Genomic DNA, 20182 nt, shown 5'->3' with positions numbered 1-20182 from the left:
CGGCATGGGTATTGCCACATCTGGATACATGCAATAGTAGAAAAGACTCAAATTTAGATTGCATATACTTGACCTGGGTTAGGTATTCTCGCATTCTGGAATCCTTTGCTTCTAGCTTCCCTTCTACTTGGCCTACCACCAATAGTGAATCCGAGAACATCTGCACCGTCTTTCCTCCCATTTTATGAACCATGTTCATCCCTGCGAGGACGGCTTCATACTCTGCTTCGTTGTTGGTGGCCGAAAATCCCAATCTCAAAGATTTCTCAAAAGTAATTCCCTCTGGGGATATTAAAACTAGTCCGATACCCGATCCCCTCTGATTTGCTGCTCCATCAACATGGACTTTCCATAATGGAGGCCCTTCACACGAAATCATGCCTACTGATTTTTTACCCATGCCTTCTTGATAGTCTTCTAACGAAGGCTCAGCAAATTCCGCCACAAGGTCCGCGATGACCTGTCCCTTTATAGAGGTGCGAGGCATATACTTGATATCGAAAGCTCCTAGGACAGTTCCCCATTTGGCAATTCTTCCCCTATAATCTGCACTTCGCAGAATTGATTTAAGAGGGAGTTGTGTAAGAACAACAACCGTATGAGACTGGAAGTAATGGGGAAGTCTTCGTGTAGCATGTACCACCGCCAAGATAGCTTTTTCCAGTGGCAAATAACTCAGCTCGGCCTCATGCAGAGATTTTCTTACATAATAAACCGGTCTCTGGATGTTATTGTCATCTCGGATAAGAACCAAACTAACAGCATGGTTAGCCACCGCAATATATGCAAACAGAATCTCATCAACCTCTGGTCGAGACATAACTGGTGGTCGAGAGAGATATTCTTTTAGCTGTTGGAAAGCCACTGCGCACTCCTCGGTCCATTCAAAACCCTTCCATTTATTTTATAATTGAAAGAAAGGCCTGCATCTGTCCGTAGACCGAGATATAAATCGGTTGAGAGCAGCAGTCATACCTGTTAGCCTTTGTACTTCTTTAGGATTCCGAGGTGGGTGTAAGCTGTTTATTGCCTTAACCTGAGCAGGATTCACTTCAATTCCCCGGTGAGTCACCATATATCCTAGAAACTTGCCCGACCCCACACCGAAAGAGCATTTAGAGGCATTGAGCCGCAATTTATACTCTCTTAGCTTCTGAAAAGTGTTGCTCAGATCTTCCAGATGTGCAGAAACTTCTTTACTCTTTACCACCATATCGTCCACGTATACCTCAATAGTTTTTCCTAGCTGTGCCTCAAACATCCTCGTCATCATCCTTTGGTAGGTAGCCCCTGCGTTTTTCAAACCAAAAGGCATTACCTTATAATGATAATTTCCCGTAGGAGTGACGAATGCAGTCTTCTCCTGGTCCTCAACGGCTAAAGGTATCTGGTGATAACCTTGGAAAGCATCAAGAAAACTCATCCGAGGATGTCCAACAGTAGCGTCAACCAATTGATCAATCCGAGGCATCGGGAATGAGTCCTTTGGGCAAGCTTTGTTTAAATCTGTGAAGTCTACACAAACTCTCCACTTCCCATTCTTCTTTTTCACCACCACCGTATGGGCTAACCATTCAGGATAAAACACTTCTTTGATAGCCCCTGCCTCTTTGAGTTTGAGCACTTCCTCTTTTACGGCTTCGGAATGTTCTTTTGAGGACCTCCGAGGTGGTTGCCTCCTCGGCACTACAGTTGGATTGACCCTTAAATGATGACATATGAAGTTCGGATCAACCCCAGGGGCCTCATACGCGTTCCAAGCAAATACATCCATATTTTTCTTTAAAAATAAAATCAGCTCTGTCTTCTCTTCCTGCGGCAATTGAACTCCAACCTGGAAGAACTTTTCAGGATCATTGTCTATGATAATTTTCTCCAATTCTTCACATACTGCTTCATCTACCTCGGCTATGGGAAGAGACTTTGATTGCTATGCTTCACCGTTAGCCGAGGACGGGGAGTCTGGTTCTAGTCGACGCAGAATTGCAGCCGTGACACACTGTCGAGCCACAGACTGACTCCCAAGTAACTCCACCACCTGGTCTCCAGAATGAAATTTGATTTTGACATGCAAGGTTGAGGAAACAGCCCCTAACGCATGCAGCCAAGGTCTCTCCACAATAGCCGTATAGGGAGAATAAGCATCGACCACGATGAAATCTACGTTTACCACCTCCGGACCTGATTGCACAGGTAGTCTAATCTGTCCCTTTAGAACGACAGCTCTCCCTTCGAAGCTTATCAAGGGTGAGTCATATGGCATAAGATCTTCAACTCTTAACTTCAAGCCTCTAAATAGGTCAGGGTACATGATATCTGCACCACTACCTTGATCAACCATTACCCTCTTTACATCATAGTTCCCTATTCTGAGGGTTACCACTAAGGCATCATCATGAGGCTGGATGGTCCCCATCTTGTCCTCTTCAGAGAAACTTAGGACTGGCAGGATACTTGCCTTAATCCTCTTCGGCTGATCCCGTGACTCCTCGGCCAATGTTTGAGCAACTGACATTACCTTGAAAGGAGCTGAGCCAGTCCTACCAGTTGCTGCAAAAATGACATTGATAGTACCTAGAGGAGGTCTGGATGAAGGACCGTCGTGGTTTGCCACTCCTGATTGGTTTCCTCGCCTGTTGGGTTGGTACAGAAACTGCTTCAGCTTTCCCTCTTTAACCAATTGTTCCAGATGATTCCACAAAGTGCGACAGTCCTCGGTGGTATGACCTCTCTCCTGGTGATAATGGCAGTGGAGATTTTGGTTGCGTCTCAAAGGGACCCCTGCCATTTTATTTGGCCATTTGAAAAAAGGCTCATGCCTTATTTTCTCCAACAGCTGCTGCACCGGCTCCCTGAAGACGGTGTTGACCACTTGTGGGGGTATGTGACCAGCCTGCCTGGAAAAATCCCGCGTAGGCCTATTGTTGTTGTATCGGTCCGACTTGAAATCCCTCCTTTCTTGTGGGATAACCTTCGCCTTGCCTTTTCCCTGCTGCTGATCTTCCTCAACCCTTTTGTACTCGTCGATGCGATCCATCAGTCGACGTACGCTTCTGACAGGTTTCTTCGTTAAGGATTTCCTCAAGTCATGCTCCGTTGGTAGGCCGACCTTGAAGGTCCTTATTGCTACATCGTCAAACTCTCCGTCAATTTCGTTGAACATTTCCCAATACCGGTCCGAATATGTTTTCAGGGTTTCCTCTTCCCTCATGGCCATGGATAGTAAAGAATCCAATGGACGAGGAACTCTACTGCACGTGATAAAGCGAGAACCAAATGCCCTAGTAAGCTCTTTGAAGGAATCAATGGAGCCTGCCCTTAAGCCGTCAAACCATCTCATGGCTACGGGCCCTAGGCTAGAAGGAAAAATCTTGCATAACAAAGTTTCATTCCTGGAATGCATTGCCATTCTCTGGCTGAAGTGGCTTACGTGCTCCAGAGGATCCGTCCGACCATTGTAAAGAGTGAAGGCCGGTTGTGTGAAGCGCCGAGGCAACCTTCCTTCTTCCAATCTGCGCGCAAAGGGTGATCTGGAGATTTGGTGCAATGCTCTTCCCATTGCGTCATTTCCTAAGCCCCTAGGGGGGTAGTCTCTGCCACGCCTCCCATGCAGATTGTCTTCTTCGGAAGAGACATATTCACCTGGGGGAGTTCTGGATCTTTGCCCGTAATTGTCATCCTCGGATCCTTCCGAAGAGGGGTCAGAGACAGAAGGAGTTCTCCTTCGCCTTTCGTGGCGCAATCTCCTCTTTAGGCCGTCAATCTCCTTCTGCATGGCCCTGGCATTTCTTTCATAAGGAGCTCTGCTTCCTCCTTGCGAATGACTTGCACTTCTGATGGTATGTGTAGTATGTACACTTCCCTCTCGGTTCTCTCCGTGATCAGGATGCAAGGAGTGATCCTCACGCTGAGAGCCCACGGACTCCGCACTGCGTTGTGGTCCTGATCCTACCATGATGTCCTAAACTTCCTTAAAGACTAGATTCCCACAGACGGCGCCAATTGTAAGGACACAATTCAAATTTCCAAACCACGACTAGGAGGAAAATGGGCTTGAAAGGCCTTTCTTCACAATGAATTTGTAGAGGATGGGTTTGTAATTTAGATTTCAAGGATGGCTTAGACAATCACAAAAAGAACGGGCTTTGGGCCCAATGGAACAAAACAAAGAATCGTTTGCAAAGAGTAAGATTGAGAATTCCTCCTCGGACTGTTTCCGAGGATAGTTTCTAATAGTATTTCTCAAGTTTGGATACAAATATTGATTATCATACACTTTTTCTTTCTCAAAAAGCCTCCCCCTTCTTCGTATGCCTTCCCTCCTCTTTATACTCCTCCTCTTCTCTTCATCATCTTCCATTTTATGGCTGCAACCCTGATTTTTGGATACTTGTCCCATCCATTCTTCCCTAAAGCCCGCTGGGATTTGGGACCAAGTTCCAAGCTCTATGCTCAGGTCCCATCCTTCCATCTATACTGTCAGCGTATCAATTACAGAGTCTTTAATATATGGGCGGTGGTAGCAGCTTTACTTTAGACATTCCACCGCTCTTTCAACTGTCCTCCACGTATACTGTGTATCCTCGGTTTAACATTCCGAGGACAAATCTACTCCTCGGACGGTATGGGACACTTAAATACTCCACGATCATTTTGATGTTTTCGGATTTGGGTTTCTAGCCCAAAAGACCTTGTTGGGCCGTCCTTCATAAATTACTGGGCCCAATACCCCTACATAAATAATAATAAAAAAGTAACTTAAATGAAGCTTAAAAAAGAAAGAAATATAATCCTATATATATATATATATATATATATATTTATATATATAAGTAATAACTTATTAAAAGAGTGCAATGAATATGTTTGTTTTTAAAATGCATAAGATGATTTATTCTCTTTTTTTTCGTATATTATTTTTTTTACCAATATCATGAAATAAAATTTGTAAGCTTTGCTTCAAACTTATGTGAATTTGAATTTGTCATTAATATTTTTGCAAAATTTTTCATTATTAATTTTAAATTTTTAGTAATTTAGATTGTTTTTAATTATTGAATTGGGGTTTTCCACTTAAATATGATTTCAATTATTTTTTTGGATAATTTTTAATTATTAAATTCATGTTTTTTTGATTTAAATATATGTTGGTGATTAATTGAGCCTTAAAGCTCTCTCTCTCTCTCTCACTCACTCTCTCTCTCTCTCTCTCTCTCTCTCTCTCTCTCTCTCTCTTTATATATATATATATATACATATATATTCATTTTATAATACCTTAATTTCACACAATATGCATTAATTATATAACTTAAAAGTAAAATATTCATTTATTTTTATTACTATTCTATTATCTAATTTTTAGTAAATTAATAAAAAAAACTATTTACATGTGAATTTTGATTAAGCCATGCATCAGATGAGCATAATGCTAGTCATCAATATATATATATATATATATAAGTAGAGACCTTACGTGGGTAAGTATAAAGTTCTGCCATGTGACACTTTTTGAAAAGAGAATTGAAATACTCTTTAAGTCTTAAGCCACTTCAGAGATAAGAACAAATTAAAAATAGGGACTTTTTGTTTCTTATGTTCAATGTTTCAAGACTTTTCCAGATTCTTTGTAAGACTCTTTTTTTTTTTGGTTAAATGTTTCAGGACTTTTTCAATTAAAAAATAAGGGCTCTTCCATTTTCACCTTTTGTACTTCTACTCCTTTATATACACCAGCCCACAATCCTTAATTTCATCCCATCTCAAATACATCAATACCAAGAATGATATTAATTACCTTCAACCTTTCAATGACACCTACCTAATGCCAACATTGTCATCCCACCTAATTGTAATCTGTATGAGTTGGCTATGGCCAAAGAAGTGAGCATGCATTTTTTATTGACTGACGATGACTTATGGTTTTGATTTTGAGGTCATAAGTTGTGGGTTTTGTAAAAGTTGTAATTGGCTTTGGGTCTTAGGGTATTTGGGATTTGGTGTGGGGAAGTCATGTATTTTGTTTTAATACTAAAGAGAAATTAAAAAAAAAAAAAAACCCTTCTAATTGATAATAGATGAGATTAGCTTTTTTTAGAACTCATAATTAATATGTTTCTTTGCAATTTTTTACTACTATTTAGTGCAGTATTGGTATGAGCACAAGAATGAAAGTAAAAAGCCAATGAAGATTTTAGAGTGCCTTTTCGAGTTTTTTTTTTTTTGGATGTGGATAAATGGAAGTATTTTTAGCCTATTTTCCTTTACTTTACCACATTCTCTATATGTTGGTATTTACAAATGATTTCTTTTCATTGAGATAATGAAATGTGTGTTTGAGATTTGGGGCTTGATATTTTGGTTCTTTGTTTTTGTTCTAAGAAAGGGAGAGTAGACTCACCCTATTCATTGCTTGAAAGGATATGTGATTGCATGAATCTTGGAGCAAGCATTCTCATCCTTTGTTAGAGGAACAACTACCTCTCAGATTTAAAAGTTTGGATTGCTCATCAAAGCATTTGAATATCCAGATCAGGAAGTGAGGGATTATAAGGAGGAAATGTGAAGGAGGCGTGCGGCGGTTAGTGGGGCAGTGCCGAGTGTGAAGTTGGAGACAATGACCCAGCTTCAGCCGAAAAAGCATTTTGTTAGGCCTTGGGGAAATGACCCACGATATGTAAATCAAATTTTGAAAAGGATTTCAAATACGAAATTTTCAGTACCAGGCCCATTCACATCTTAAATTTGAATTTGCTATTTTGAATCTGCTTTCAACGAGTTAGACAGATGTTAGAGAATAATAAGCTGGAGTGGGGTGATGCGGCAAATAAGCTTATGTCATCAATTTTGGTGATCTTTCTTTTTCTTATTAGTTGGGACATGCTGACCTTGTAGTCCGGAGTAGCTAAGAATTTCCCTGCAAATACAAATAGAATGCGTGAAAAGAAGAGGACAGTCAAAAAGGAAAAAGAAAAAGGAGAAAAGAAGTATAAAAATAAAAGTCAAAAAGGAAAAAGAAAAAAAAGGAGAAAAGAAAGAATAAAGAGAATCAAAAAGAAAAAAGAAAAAGAAAAAGAAAAAGAAGAAAAGAAAATATAAAGAGAAGACGTAGGAAACAAAACTGAGTGGGGTGGTCAAAAAAGAAAAGGAAATTGTGTCCTACTTTCTGTAAGCTAAATTTATGGAAAAGTGTGAAAGTGAATCAAAATTGAAATGTAAGTGATATAAAGTTGAGTGACATGAAGTTGAGTTTTTGAATTGGAATACCCATTGAGATTTTTCAGCCGAACGACCCAGAGAGGAGTTATTGGTTTGTTTGAGTTAGAGTAATAAGAGCACTTGTAGCAGTGGAGCTAAATAGCTATATAGCTATTTTAACTCCACCAAAACACCAAAAAGAAGCATGTGGAAGAAATCTATATTTTTTTAAATTATCATATCATCTATAGATAGATGTGCACTATTCATGAGAGCTAAAAAAAAATTAATTTTTTATTTTGTGTTCACATTACCTTTTTATTGTGGTGTTTTTATTGTAGTGAGATGTATTATTTTATTTTGGTAGATATATTATTTTATTGTGATGTTTATATTATTTTATTGTATTGAAAGCTAAAATAGATCCACTGCTGTAGCATGTGTGTAGGTAAAATAGATAAAGTAACTTTTGATGGAGCTAAATTGCTAAATTTTTAGCTCCACTGCTGTGGATGCTCTAAGAATTGAATTATGAGTTTGAATTGAGGAGATTTGAGTAAGGGGTGACGAGTGATGAGTGACCTCCAAATCTAACAGGCCTTAATGTTTGTAGTCTTTACTTTCTAAGCGTGGCACTGCTAGTGCTAGATCGAATAATTGCAGTTGCACCATGAAAGTTTCGTGGAAGGACATACCATACCTATAGCATCTATTCCCACCAACACAGCTTCTACCTTCTACTTTTCAAAAAACATTTGATCCAAAATTGATTCATGTCTTTGGAAATTTACTTGGGGCCATGCTGGCTGAGGAGTGAGGACAAGAATTCTTTTTACCCAGTGTCCTAAAAAGGATAAACTTAATGGTTTTGTGCTTGTGCCAATTGTAATGATAGATAAACAAATTTGAGAGTAAAGAAGGCCGCGGGTCAAATCAATTTAATTAGTGATATGCTAAATATAGCATAAAATTTGGAGTTTGGCTTATTTCCAGTATTTTTTTGATTGGAATCTCTTTTTGTTTTCATGAGAAACTGCCACATCACCTACTAATTAAATTAAAAGTGGAAATTAAAACTTACTACCATTTGTTTTTGTGTATTTAAAACAAAAGAAGAGATCTCCAATTACAAAAGTATTGAAGATAAACTAAATCCTAAAATTTGTTTCAACAATTTACTATTCGACAACACAAAAAAATTTGCAAACTTTGTACCGCATGGAAAGGATCCTGTTCTGACATTTTTCCAATATGGAAGTTCGGGTCCTAGACATGCAAATTTGTTCCGCAGTTACTGCAAAAAAAAAAGAAATAGTGCTTTCAATTTGCATGTCTAGGACATCGAACTTCCATATTGGAAAAATGTCAGAACAGGATCCTTTCCATTTCGTCAATTTCATTTTATTTTCTAGATCTAAGAGCGTAAAAAGTCTACAGACTATCACATTATTAAAAGTTTTAAAATACATGCTTGTGGGGGGTTTGAGAATTAGAAAGATGGTAGACAACTTGGGGTCATGATGGTTTATAAGCCCAAAGATTGTGGGGGTTTGAGAATTAGAATGGTAGACAACTTCAACCCCACTCACCCCCTTTTTTGAGGAAAATTGTATTTAATATACAATGAGTGCTTTGTTTGTTTCTTGGACATATATAGTTATATACCTCAAAAAGTTCTTTTATGGTGATGTGAATTGGATTTGTTTAAGCTTGTGTTATTGAAGCTTTTGTCAGGTTCTACATGCTTGGCTTTTGTACGAGTAATAAGGTCACGGCTTTGTAGTCAAAACAGTTAGTCAAGTAGAAAGAGAGTTTTAAGATTGGAAGATAATTGCCCTGTTGTGACTGTGTAGCTGGCTAATAGTAATAGAGAATTTACTCTTTTACTCTTTTATAGTATTAGAGGACTACATCAAATGCTTGGTCTGCATGACTATGCACTTGCGGCTGTAGCAAGGGATTATATTCATATTGCTTGTGTTTGTCTTTTGATTATTGGCTCTATAACTTCTTGGCCATGTTATGTAACGTCTATTTGATAATATTAATATCTTAGTGATCAACTTGTAAATATTTCTAAATTAATTGTGTCCTTTCAGATTAATGGTGTGTTTGGTTAGAGGGAAAATAGAAGGGAAAGAAAATAGAGAAGAACAAAGTTGAGTCCCTACCGTGACAATGGCAGGGCTCTGAGAGAGAGAGATTACCTGATTGTGGCTGGCGCGGTGGCAGTGATGCCGTGAGCAGTGACAGTGGCAGTGACAGTGGCAGTGAGAGTGAGAGAGTTGTTTGAATTATGATAATAAGGAACCCACATCCCCCTGAAATTTATTACCCATCATTGAACTACTATGTTAAATGAGATTCATTTAAAACTTTAACTGTCACTTGTGCAACTGCCTGTATATCTGCCACTCTGTGATATATCTAGTAAGATCTGGAGCCGGATGTGTAATGTACTAATGTCTGAGCAAACAAAGAATTCAAGACATCAAATAAAACATGGAAAAAAAAATTGGGCACCTGGACTCCAAAGTAAAGAGGAAAAACTGTTTTACCCAATCAACTGGGCTTTCAAATATGCAAGTATCTGCAGAGGCTTCCATCCACACCATTAAATGCTTACACTTGTTTATGTCAAGTTAAATCAAAACACTCCCAGTGTCCTACTTATCAACACTTCATTTTAGAACTATCTTGTAACTCTCAGCTAGTATACTCCAGGTGTACTTGTTGAATTTTCTAACAAGATTTTGTTACATTTAAATAAAAAATTGAAAAAAAAAAAACCTTATCAACACTATGGAAATTGTCACCAATTACGTTGGATGTTAAACAAGTATCTCATATTAACTTCCTCAGTTCAAATTAACTAAGCAATTGGAAAGGCATATTGCAAGAGAAAGGGAGTAGACCAGGCCTCACTCCTACTAAAAATATGTCAGCATTTTTATCTTTGGTGTGCTTCTCCTGTTTTTTTGAATGTACACATGGAATAATTGATTAAGCCGTATGATTAAAATTTAGAGGTCTAAACTATTGTCTTGTTTAATTAGGTAATTTCTCAAGTTGAATATAATATGGTATTTGAATTTAATTGGATAACCTGATGTATTTCGCGTAAGGTAGTGTAAGTAAGTTTTATCCTAAAATTTAGTGCTTTACCTTCCTTTGGGCTTTTTAGTTTTGTGTATTTTATGTATAATTCAACAATGTTAAGGTGTGAAGAGTTGATTAGGGAGAAAGAAAAGCTTTTAATTGAAATCAATACAACAATACCCCAATTAAAACTTTTAAGAACTCACCACTGCACACCCTTAGTGCGATAGTCACTCCGCAAGGGCCGGGATTTAAGTTTCCAGGAGAGCTTCACACGCATACACTTAAATTAGCTAAAGTAGAATTTCTATCTTGTATAAAAAAAATAAAAAACTTTTAAGAACTCCTAATCATTCTTTGGGGATCTTTTCCAAAAATTCCTCCTTGAAATTATTTGGGTTCGAAGAGCCATGGACTGCCTTATATATATATATATATATATATATATATATATATATATATATATATATATATATATATATATATATATATAAAAGGCCAATTCCAATTAAGCATACCTTGGTGTTCATTTTTGTAGAAAATAAAAGAATGGGATTTCTCATCAAGGGGAAAAAAGTAGTGGCTTTTTTGGTGTTAAACTAAAATTACTCTAGACATTTGTAAAGTGGTGATGGAAATAAGGTAAAGTAAATCGAAATTGTAAAACTGTGTATTTTTATGTTAAGGTGTTTTTTTTTGGGGGGGGGGGGGGGGGATTTTTTTTTAAAAAAAAAAAATTAAAAAAACGTTATTTTTTGAGAAAAATAAAAAAAATAAAACTATGGACTTAAATAAGGATGTTCCTTCCAACATGCATTACGTGCTGTCGGAAGAGGAAGAAAAGTGATTCCCTGTTTCTAATTTTTTTTAATGAATGATTCGCTGTTTCTATATTTTGGAAAACTTAAAATATTGTTTCATATATTTGTTCTGCATTGCGCGTGGTCAAAAAATTATTGTTTGTAGTCTTTACTTTCCAAGCGTGGCCCTGCGAGTGCCAGATTGAATGATTGCATGAGTTGCACCAAGAAAGTTTCAAGGCGTTTAGTACTTTACTCCCTTTCCTGCTCATTTCCTCACCTTTATCGATCTTCAGCTCATACATTCCAATGGTTTTCACTGCTCAGCTAGCGAACCTGCCTCGGCCTTTTGCTAAAAAACTTTTAGTTTAATTGTGTGCTAAAATATATCAAGTGAAGAGCTAAAGAGTAAAAAAAAATTAGCTTATAAATTTGTCCAAAACTCACAAATATATATATATAAAAATTTCAATCACCATAAATAGGGTAAATTTTTTCATTACAATATCCTGAAGTTTTAGTTAATGTCAACTAGATCTAAGATTTTTCAAAATTAATCAATTTGGTACTTTAATCCAACTTAGTCCCTAAATACTATTAGACCAGTTCATCATTTTTTAAAACAATATTTAAGAACTAATTAGATATTAAACATCAAATTAACCAATTTTAAAAAGTTTTGAACCTAGTTGGCTATAAACCCAAACACCCAATTATTTTCATGGAATTTATCCGATTTCCGATAAATAATAATGGCATTGTGCGAAAAGTAAACAAAACTTTAGAGGAATTTGTTATGTCATTTTCTCACTTTTTTATCTTCTTGAATAACTGAAGACGTGCGAGATTTCTACCAAGTTGGTGGAAATTTCGTGGAAACAGCATAACTATTGGCTGGAAATTTCTACCAAGAATTTTCCTACCCACGTAATTGGCTAGCTTTATTTAATTTTTAAATAATATTTATTTAATTAAAATTTTTATTTAAAGCTCTTGTTTTTTGTTTTTTAATATATATTTTTTTTTATTTTATATTTTGGTTTGTTAAGAGCACTTAAATCACTTTCAGTATTTATATACTAGAAAATAACTACAATTTAGCTAATTAAGTTCAAAATTTACGCCAAAGGCCTTATAGTTGAGTTGGCATCTCCCCGTGTACAAAGTGCTTGGGGGTCTAGGAGGAAAAGAGTTCGAGCTGCGGGGTTAGTAGCATGTTGTAATTATTTCTCAAAAAAATAAAAAATGATCAAAATTCACACACATCAAGTTGTGCAAAATTTTGTGAAATAAAAACATAGTTGCTAAAGTAATTATGTAAATTTACGCTAGTACTATTCATTTGTGTTTAGTTTTGTTTCATTACATGTCTCTAGAATGAAGGAAGAGAGTAGGTGATGATTGTTATGTGTGAAAAACGATAAATAATTAAAAAAATCAAGAAAAAATGATATTTTAATGAAATGTAATATAAAATAGGTAATCTGATATAGAGTGTTTTGAAACGTGAATATGTAAACTAGAAAAATTAGTTCTTATATTAAAATATACATGAATTTTTGCACGAGGGAATGTTCTAGTATCTACTTTTCATCAAATGATTATAAGACAAATCCATTTAATTTCATTATTTATAATAGATTTTAAATAGGATTTCTTGAATTTTAGTTTTGAAAAACTTATTTTGATAAAACAATTGTGACAAATTTTATTAATATCATTCTGTAAGCATAAATGCACTTGAAAAATAATTTAATTTTTTTATATTGTCAAATATATATATATATATATATATATATTTTTTTTTTTTGATACAAGATAGAATTCTACTCTAGCCTAATCTAAGTGTATATGTGTGTGAAACTCTCTCTTGGAGACTTGAACCCCGACCCTTACCCCCCACACCAAGGGTGTGCGGTGGTTTGTCAAATATTATTACATGACAAATTTATCATTTTCTAACGCTATAATGATTATTATTAGTGTCACCCGAATGAAATCACACAAGTTCTCATCAAAATTAGTATTATTTATATTTTATCAATTTCTTAAGTAGTGCATGCCAACTGTATGCTAGTAGTAGACTTGGGTTCAAAGAGGCATGGATTGCCTTAAATAAAAAAGAGGCCTAAGAGCCATGGATTGCCTTAAATAAATTATATATAAATAAAAAAGAGGCCAATTTCCCAATTAAGTATACCTTGGTATAGTAATCTAAAAAAAAAGTATACCTTGGTATTCGATTTTTATAGAAAATAAAAGAATGGAATTCCTCATCAGTCATCATTAAAGGGGAAAAAAAGTAGTAGCTTTTTTGGTGTTAAATTAAAATTACTTTAGCCATTTAAGAAGTACTATCTTCACAACATTTTCACAGCAAATCATAAATAGTTAGTTATTATTATTTATTATTTGAATTTATTATTAAAAATACTTTTTTGCTCTACCAATAATAACTTGTCACTTAGAATTTGTTGTGAAAATGTTGTGAACATATATATAACATTTTTCTCTATAAAGTGGTGATGGAAATAAGGTAAAGTAAATCGAAATTGTAAAACTGTGTATTTTATGTTAAAGGTGGTTTAAAAACTTAAAATGAAGTGAGTTTTTTGTAAAAATTTAAAAATACGTTAGTTTTATTGAGAAAATTAAAAAATAAAAAATCTGTAACAAAACTATGAAAATAAATAAGGATGTTCCTTCCAACGTGCATTACGTGCTATCGGATGAGGAAGAAAAGTGATTCCCTGTTTCTAATTTTTTTAACGGCAAATTATAATTTACCCACTTGTGGTTTGGTTAAAATTTAAGTTTCCTACCTGTGGTTTGAAATTTGACACTTTACTCACCTGAGCTTAATTTAATTAGATTTCTATAACTCACCTCTGTTAAAAACAAAGCTAAATATGTAATTTTGCTCAAATTTTATGTTTCTCTCCTCCAAAAACACAAAAAATATAAAAATACAAGATCAAATAAGATAAAAAACAATCCATCGGAACACTTGCATCATGTGATTTCAAACCATAGGTAGGCAACTTAAATTTTGATCAAATCTCAGGCAGATAAAGTGTCAAATTTTAAATTACAGGTATGCAACTTAAATTTCAGCCAAACCACAGGTGGGTAAGTTGTAATTTGCCATTTTTTTAATGAACGACTCGCTGTTTCTATCTTTTGGAAAACTTAAAATATTGTTTCATTTGTTTGTTGTGCATTGCGCGTGGTCAGAAAATTTGAGTGCGCATATGGGATAAATGAAATTTGCCAGCTTATTGTATTATTCAGCCTATTTTTGCTACTATTTTCAGCTAACTTTTAACTTTATCTACAGTACTTTTAACTTTAGCAAAAAGTTTTTAGTTTCAACAAAATAAGCGGATCCCAAATAGACCCTGAGTGTAGCAATTTTTTTGCTATTTGCCATATGTTTGGTAAAATTTCAATGAGACTTGTGATGTGTAATATTTTGTTTCAATTTTTCTTTTTCTTTTATTTTTGATGTTCTGTTATGCAGTTGTTCTGTTAGATGTAAATTATCGTGATAGATTCTTGTTGATCAAGTGTTCAATAACCTCAACTCCATTCCTTACAAGCTTCCCATAGAACTGCATCTATACATGACTTTGCATTGAAAACGTAGTCTTAGGATTGTATTTTCTCATTGCTTCAAATGTCAGATCGAGCTTTCCCTAGTAAACAACGGAAGCATGCCATGTAAACAAATCTGCACCATTTAAAGAGAAAACTTTACAAGATTGCTATAAGAATAGCTATGTTCAAATGTAAAAACCCATTCAAATATGTGATGAAAGAGGAAGAGTCTTCTTTTTTGGTAAGAAAAGCCATTGTGATTTGGATAGACGGTTAGATGATCTAAAAGGAAAAGAAGAAAGAAATATGTGATAACTTAGGCAAAGGAAAGTGAATGAAAAATTAATAATGAGAGATTTGTCTCAAAGGATTTTTTTAGAGAGAATGGTGTTAGGACATATGTGGTTCACTTGTTAAGAACATATGTCATTCTTTTATGTAATTGGCTAATCCTTTGACAAAACGCACTTTGCTTGTATTTGGGTAGATCTAGGATGTTTTTAATACTTCAAGAAATAAGGTTTCAAGATCAAGTATTAAAGCCATGCAAGTCTGTCCAAAAAATAAGCTGAAGAAGTGTCTGACATTAAAGCTCGACAACTAGCTCGACAGCTAGCATCTATCGAGCTTAAGAAGCTGTTCTAGCCCCGTGGCTCGACAGCTTCTCGACAGATGCTATCTGTCGAGGTTTAAGAAAAATAGAATTTCAGATCTGTTTTGATTCCAATCCGTGGATATGTCTTTGGGTCTTTTTTTCTCATAACCCTAGACATATAAATGGATTATTTTAAGGGCCGTAAAAGTAAGCACAAGTTGCACAAGCATTGAGCAAAGTCTGTTCAAGTAATTTATGACCGGAGACAAAGTTTGCTCTAGTTCATCTCTATTGTGAAGAAGCTGCTGTGTTTGTGCACCATAGGGTTTTGTAACCAAGCATCTTTTTGATCTTCATCGTGTGAATGAACTGAAGAACTTTGCAGCTAACATCTTTCTCAAGTTGGTGATTGAAGTCATATACTGGAATCCGCGCAATTGGTTAGTCATGTATTGGGAGCCGTGCATCAAAAGGAGAGATTGTCACTACAGAACAAGTCCAATTAGGTATTGGGGTAATGGTTCAACTATAGGTTGGTAGAAGGTACTTGGATTCCTTTACTTGTAACCGCTTGTTTTGATAATAGTGAATTCTCGGGAGTGATGACCTTAAAATTACCCGGTGATATTTTTGCCTTGGAGGTTTTCTCCATTCTTAAACAAATCACCATGTCAATTTATTTTCCGCTGCACTTTAGTTTATTGGTGATTTGTTTGTGCTATCACGCATTTGGTCATCATAACTGTATGTATAACATAATGACATCACCAACCAATTTAAACTCAATGTTTGTTTGTTTGTTTTTTTTTTTTTTTTGGGTAGAAAGGCTCAAAGATTTCAATATAAGCATTTCATAAAGACAAAGTATAATTGATTATTTATTGGGTCATACAGATAAATTCAACCGGGTCTGAAAGTGAAATGCAGAGTATTTTACACCCGACCCAGCTGAAATTTCTTCGTACTTTCCTTAAAGTTAATCAGAAAATGCACATCAGCTTCCAGCTACACTCCAAAGTCCAAACTCCAAAGATAGAATATTATTGGTTAGAATATAAAATATTATCTCTAACTACTTTGTCTGCCAATATGTTTGTCTTAGGTTCCATGAACGAAATGGATCATTGAGACCCGTCCAGCACGTTTTAAATTTTTGGTCCACAATATTTTTTTTTATATTTTTTCTTATTGCTAAATTTTGGTACTGGCAAAGACGTATAGGCCCACAACATTCGGAGCACTCGAACTTTCTAGGATCAAAGTAAGCGCATGTACCCAAAAAATTCACTTATTTTAGCCTGGCATCACAACAATTGAATTGAATTCATTGACTCTCTCATTCTCAGCCAATTCTCGTTCTTTCTGAAAAAACCATTGTGAAATATCTCTCATTTTTAATTTCTCATTCACTTCACTTCTTAAACTCTTACAATTTTAATTTCGTCACATCTTTATTTTCTTTCTCCTCTCCTCTACCTTTTAGATCTTCTCAACTGTCTGTATATCAAAATTACAATGGCTCTTTCGACCACTAAGGGAACCTCCTCTTTCTCTTTCACCCAACGATATAGATATGATGTGTTCTTGAGTTTCAAAGGAGAAGATACCCGCAATGGTTTTACCAGCAATTTGAATGGTATTTTGTGTCATAATGGTATTAATACTTTCATGGATGATAGACTTCAAAGAGGAGAAAACATTTCTGCTGAACTTCTTGAAGCTATTGAAAGTTCAAAGATTTCGATAATCATATTCTCTAAAAACTATGCATCTTCCACTTGGTGTTTGGATGAACTTGTCAAGATTCTTGAGTGTAAAAAGAATGGCCAAGTGGTGTTACCAGTTTTTTACAAGGTGGATCCATCATATGTACGTAACCAAAAGGGAAATTTTGGAGAAGCACTCACAAAGCATAAAGAAAAATTCAAGGATAATAAAGAGAAGGTGCAGAGATGGCGGGCAGCCCTAACTGAAGCTAGCAATATATCTGGTTGGCATTACAAAAATGAGTATGTGTTTAATCTCAAATTTGTTATCTCCAATTAATTTTATTGCTAAACAACAATTCCCAAGAAAACCCTTCTTATTTGCTTTTTTATTAAAAAAAGAAAAGAAAAGAAATTATAAAAAATTTATATTTTGATCATATCTTTTATTAGTGAGCTAAATAGAATACAAGGTTCAATGATAAGAAAGGGAAGAATATACGACATTATAATCTTATCAATTAATTTGAAGTTTCTCTTACATCATGTTTAGAAAATTTCCCCTAAATGTTTTAATAAATACATTCAAGTGTCAGAAGTGGATATTCAATGAGTTTGTCCCTTTCCAAAGCAGATATTCCATGCATCTTTGTGCTAAAAGTCTAAAATCGATTTTCAACCTAAAAAATAAAAATGTTTGTAATGATAGCTCTGAAATCTATAAATTATGTGCCATTTAATTTAACTAACAAAATTTATGTTGTAGTTCAGAAGCTAAACATTTTGAGTTCAATTTAAGATCATATTTCTATTTTCTAACATGTTTTAAATGCTTTGTGATTGGCAGCCACCCTCAATTTAGATTTATCAAAGAAATTTTTGAAGAGACCTTAAGTGCGAAAATAAATCATACACAAGTATTTGTTGTTAAATACCCAGTTGGAATAGACTCACGCATAGAGGAAATAAGTTGCCAATTGGATATTGAGTCAAAAGATGTTCGCATGTTGGTGATCCATGGTCTTCCTGGAATAGGTAAGACAACAATTGCAAAAGCTATTTTTAACTTAATTGCATATCATTTTGAAGGAAGTAGCTTTCTAGAGGATGTTAGAGAAAAATCGAGAACAAATGATGGAATACTCCAACTACAACAAGTACTTTATTCTGAGATCTTGGGGGGAGGAAATTTGAAGGCGCATAGTGTATTTAAAAGAATCAATGTGATAATGAAGATGCTTCACCACAAAAGAATTCTTTTAATTCTTGATGATGTGGAAACATTAGTCCAAGTCGAAAATTTGCTTGGTAAATGTGATTGGTTTGCATCTGGAAGTAGAATCATTATCACAACAAGAGAGGAAAAGGTGTTATCTTCTCTTCAAGAAGATTGTCATCTAACTTACTATAACTATAAGGTCAAAGAATTAAATAAACATGAATCTCGTGAACTCTTTTATCATCATGCATTCAGAAGAAGCAAGCCTACGAAAGATTATTTGGAGCTCGAAGACCAATTTTTACATCATGCCAAAGGTCTTCCATTAGCTTTAAAAATAATAGGTGCTGATTTGTACAAGAGAAATATTCATTATTGGAAAAGTACCTTAGAAAAGTATAAAATATTTCCAAATCCAAATATTCTACAAGTACTCAAAATAAGTTACGATGGATTAGACCCAACTCAACGGGATATTTTCCTTGATATTGCATGTCTCTTCAAAGGATTCTACAAGGAAGTTGTTGTTGATATATTACAAAGTAGCTATTTCTACAATCCGTTATGTGATATTGAAAAACTTATTGATAAGTACCTCATAGTTGTTGAAGATGGCAACTTATCAATGCATGATTTGATACAACAAATGGGTTTTGAAATTGTTCGACAAGAATCGGAATTGTCTAAGAAACCTAAAAAGCTATTGTGTTATGAAGATGCTCCTGAAGTACTAATTGGAGATACGGTATAAGTAGTTCTAATTTATTCTCCCTTTTCTCATAATTCTGATATAGTTATTTTTTTTCTTTGATTTTATCATTTTAATTTTGAAGAAAATATAAGTTTCTTAGCATTGATTTTGTTTAAGATTTAATAGTCATAAATTCTGTTGTGTAATGTGACTCAAGTATTTTTTTTTTTTTTGGTCTAATTAGGGATTAGAAGAAATTCGAGGCATATCATTGTGCTTCCCACAACCAAGGAACATGCAATTGAATCTTGAGAAGATGAAGGGTCTTAAATATTTGAAAATTCATAATGTAATTTGTGAAGACCTTAAATCCCTTCCCAATGGGTTAAGGTTACTTGATTGGAGTGAATTTCCTTTACCATTCTTGCCATCCACCTTTGAACTTACAAAACTCGTTGTACTCAAAATGCGACGGAGCCACATTGAATTGGATGAGCATTTCGAGGTATGATCATTAGTATTTACAAATTCTTATTAGGTTTTTGTTAATGAGTACACTTAGGGAATAAGATAAGGTGAATTATTTTTTGTTATTAAAACCAAATCATGCATTTAATACTACATTGAATAATATTTCTATACATTTTCCCCACAAACAAAGATAAGTTGTGCACAAATATTTTAAAAAATTTCGCACAGCCATTATGAGTTTATGGGTGCAAATCAATGAACCATTTGACAAGCGTATTTCTTTTTTAAAAAGAGAAGCACTACCGTCTATGACTTCTACAAATTTTATTACATTAAGCGTACAAACTGATGTGTCATTAGTGGGTTCTAGTTAGCTCAACTGGTAAAGTTTTCGATAGTTGAATAAGAGATTAGGGTTCAATCCTCATCTACACCAAAAACTGATTGATGTCTTGATCTGATAATAAAAAGCTATCATTAGGAGCAGACGTCATAGGTTGAAAATAAGAATTTACTCAAAAAAAAAAAAAATTGATGTGTCATTAATCATAAAAAAAAAAAAAAAATCATTTATGATGTGATTGAAACCCACCAATCACCTTTATTGCCACATAAGTTTATAAGTTTTATGTAGTAAAACTTATTATACCTTTAGCATTTTTATTTCAAAAAAATGTATATAATTCATTATTGATCATTTATTAGTTATTAATCTATTCTCTTAGCCTATCATTTTAAAGTTTGTTTTCTTCTTACTAATAAATTTCAAAAAAATTTCCTTTCTTCTACAGAGATGTCGGTTCAAAA

General features: G+C 34.6%; 1 protein-coding gene across 1 annotated transcript; it reads left to right on the top strand.

The window, feature by feature from the left end:
- The first annotated feature begins 16803 nt into the window (after nt 1–16803).
- On the top strand, nt 16804–18964 carry LOC142644545 (disease resistance protein RPV1-like). Its single transcript, XM_075819132.1, has 2 exons — nt 16804–17297; nt 17842–18964. Exons 1-2 carry the CDS (start codon nt 16804–16806, stop codon nt 18962–18964), a joined length of 1617 nt encoding a protein of 538 aa, XP_075675247.1.
- The last annotated feature ends 1218 nt before the right edge of the window (nt 18965–20182 follow it).

The sequence above is a fragment of the Castanea sativa genome, chromosome 7 (genome assembly GCF_040712315.1).
Source record: "Castanea sativa cultivar Marrone di Chiusa Pesio chromosome 7, ASM4071231v1".
NCBI lineage: Eukaryota > Viridiplantae > Streptophyta > Magnoliopsida > Fagales > Fagaceae > Castanea > Castanea sativa.
Note: the sequence above shows the minus strand (reverse complement) of the source record. Positions and strands in the feature narration are given on the sequence as shown.

Excerpts from the sequence above, each read along its gene's own strand:
- LOC142644545 (XM_075819132.1), top strand. The coding sequence starts at position 16,804 with ATGGCTCTTTCGACCACTAAGGGAACCTCCTCTTTCTCTTTCACCCAA. Across the intron at positions 17,298-17,841 it reads GGTTGGCATTACAAAAATGA|CCACCCTCAATTTAGATTTA; the intron begins GTATGTGTTTAA and ends TGTGATTGGCAG.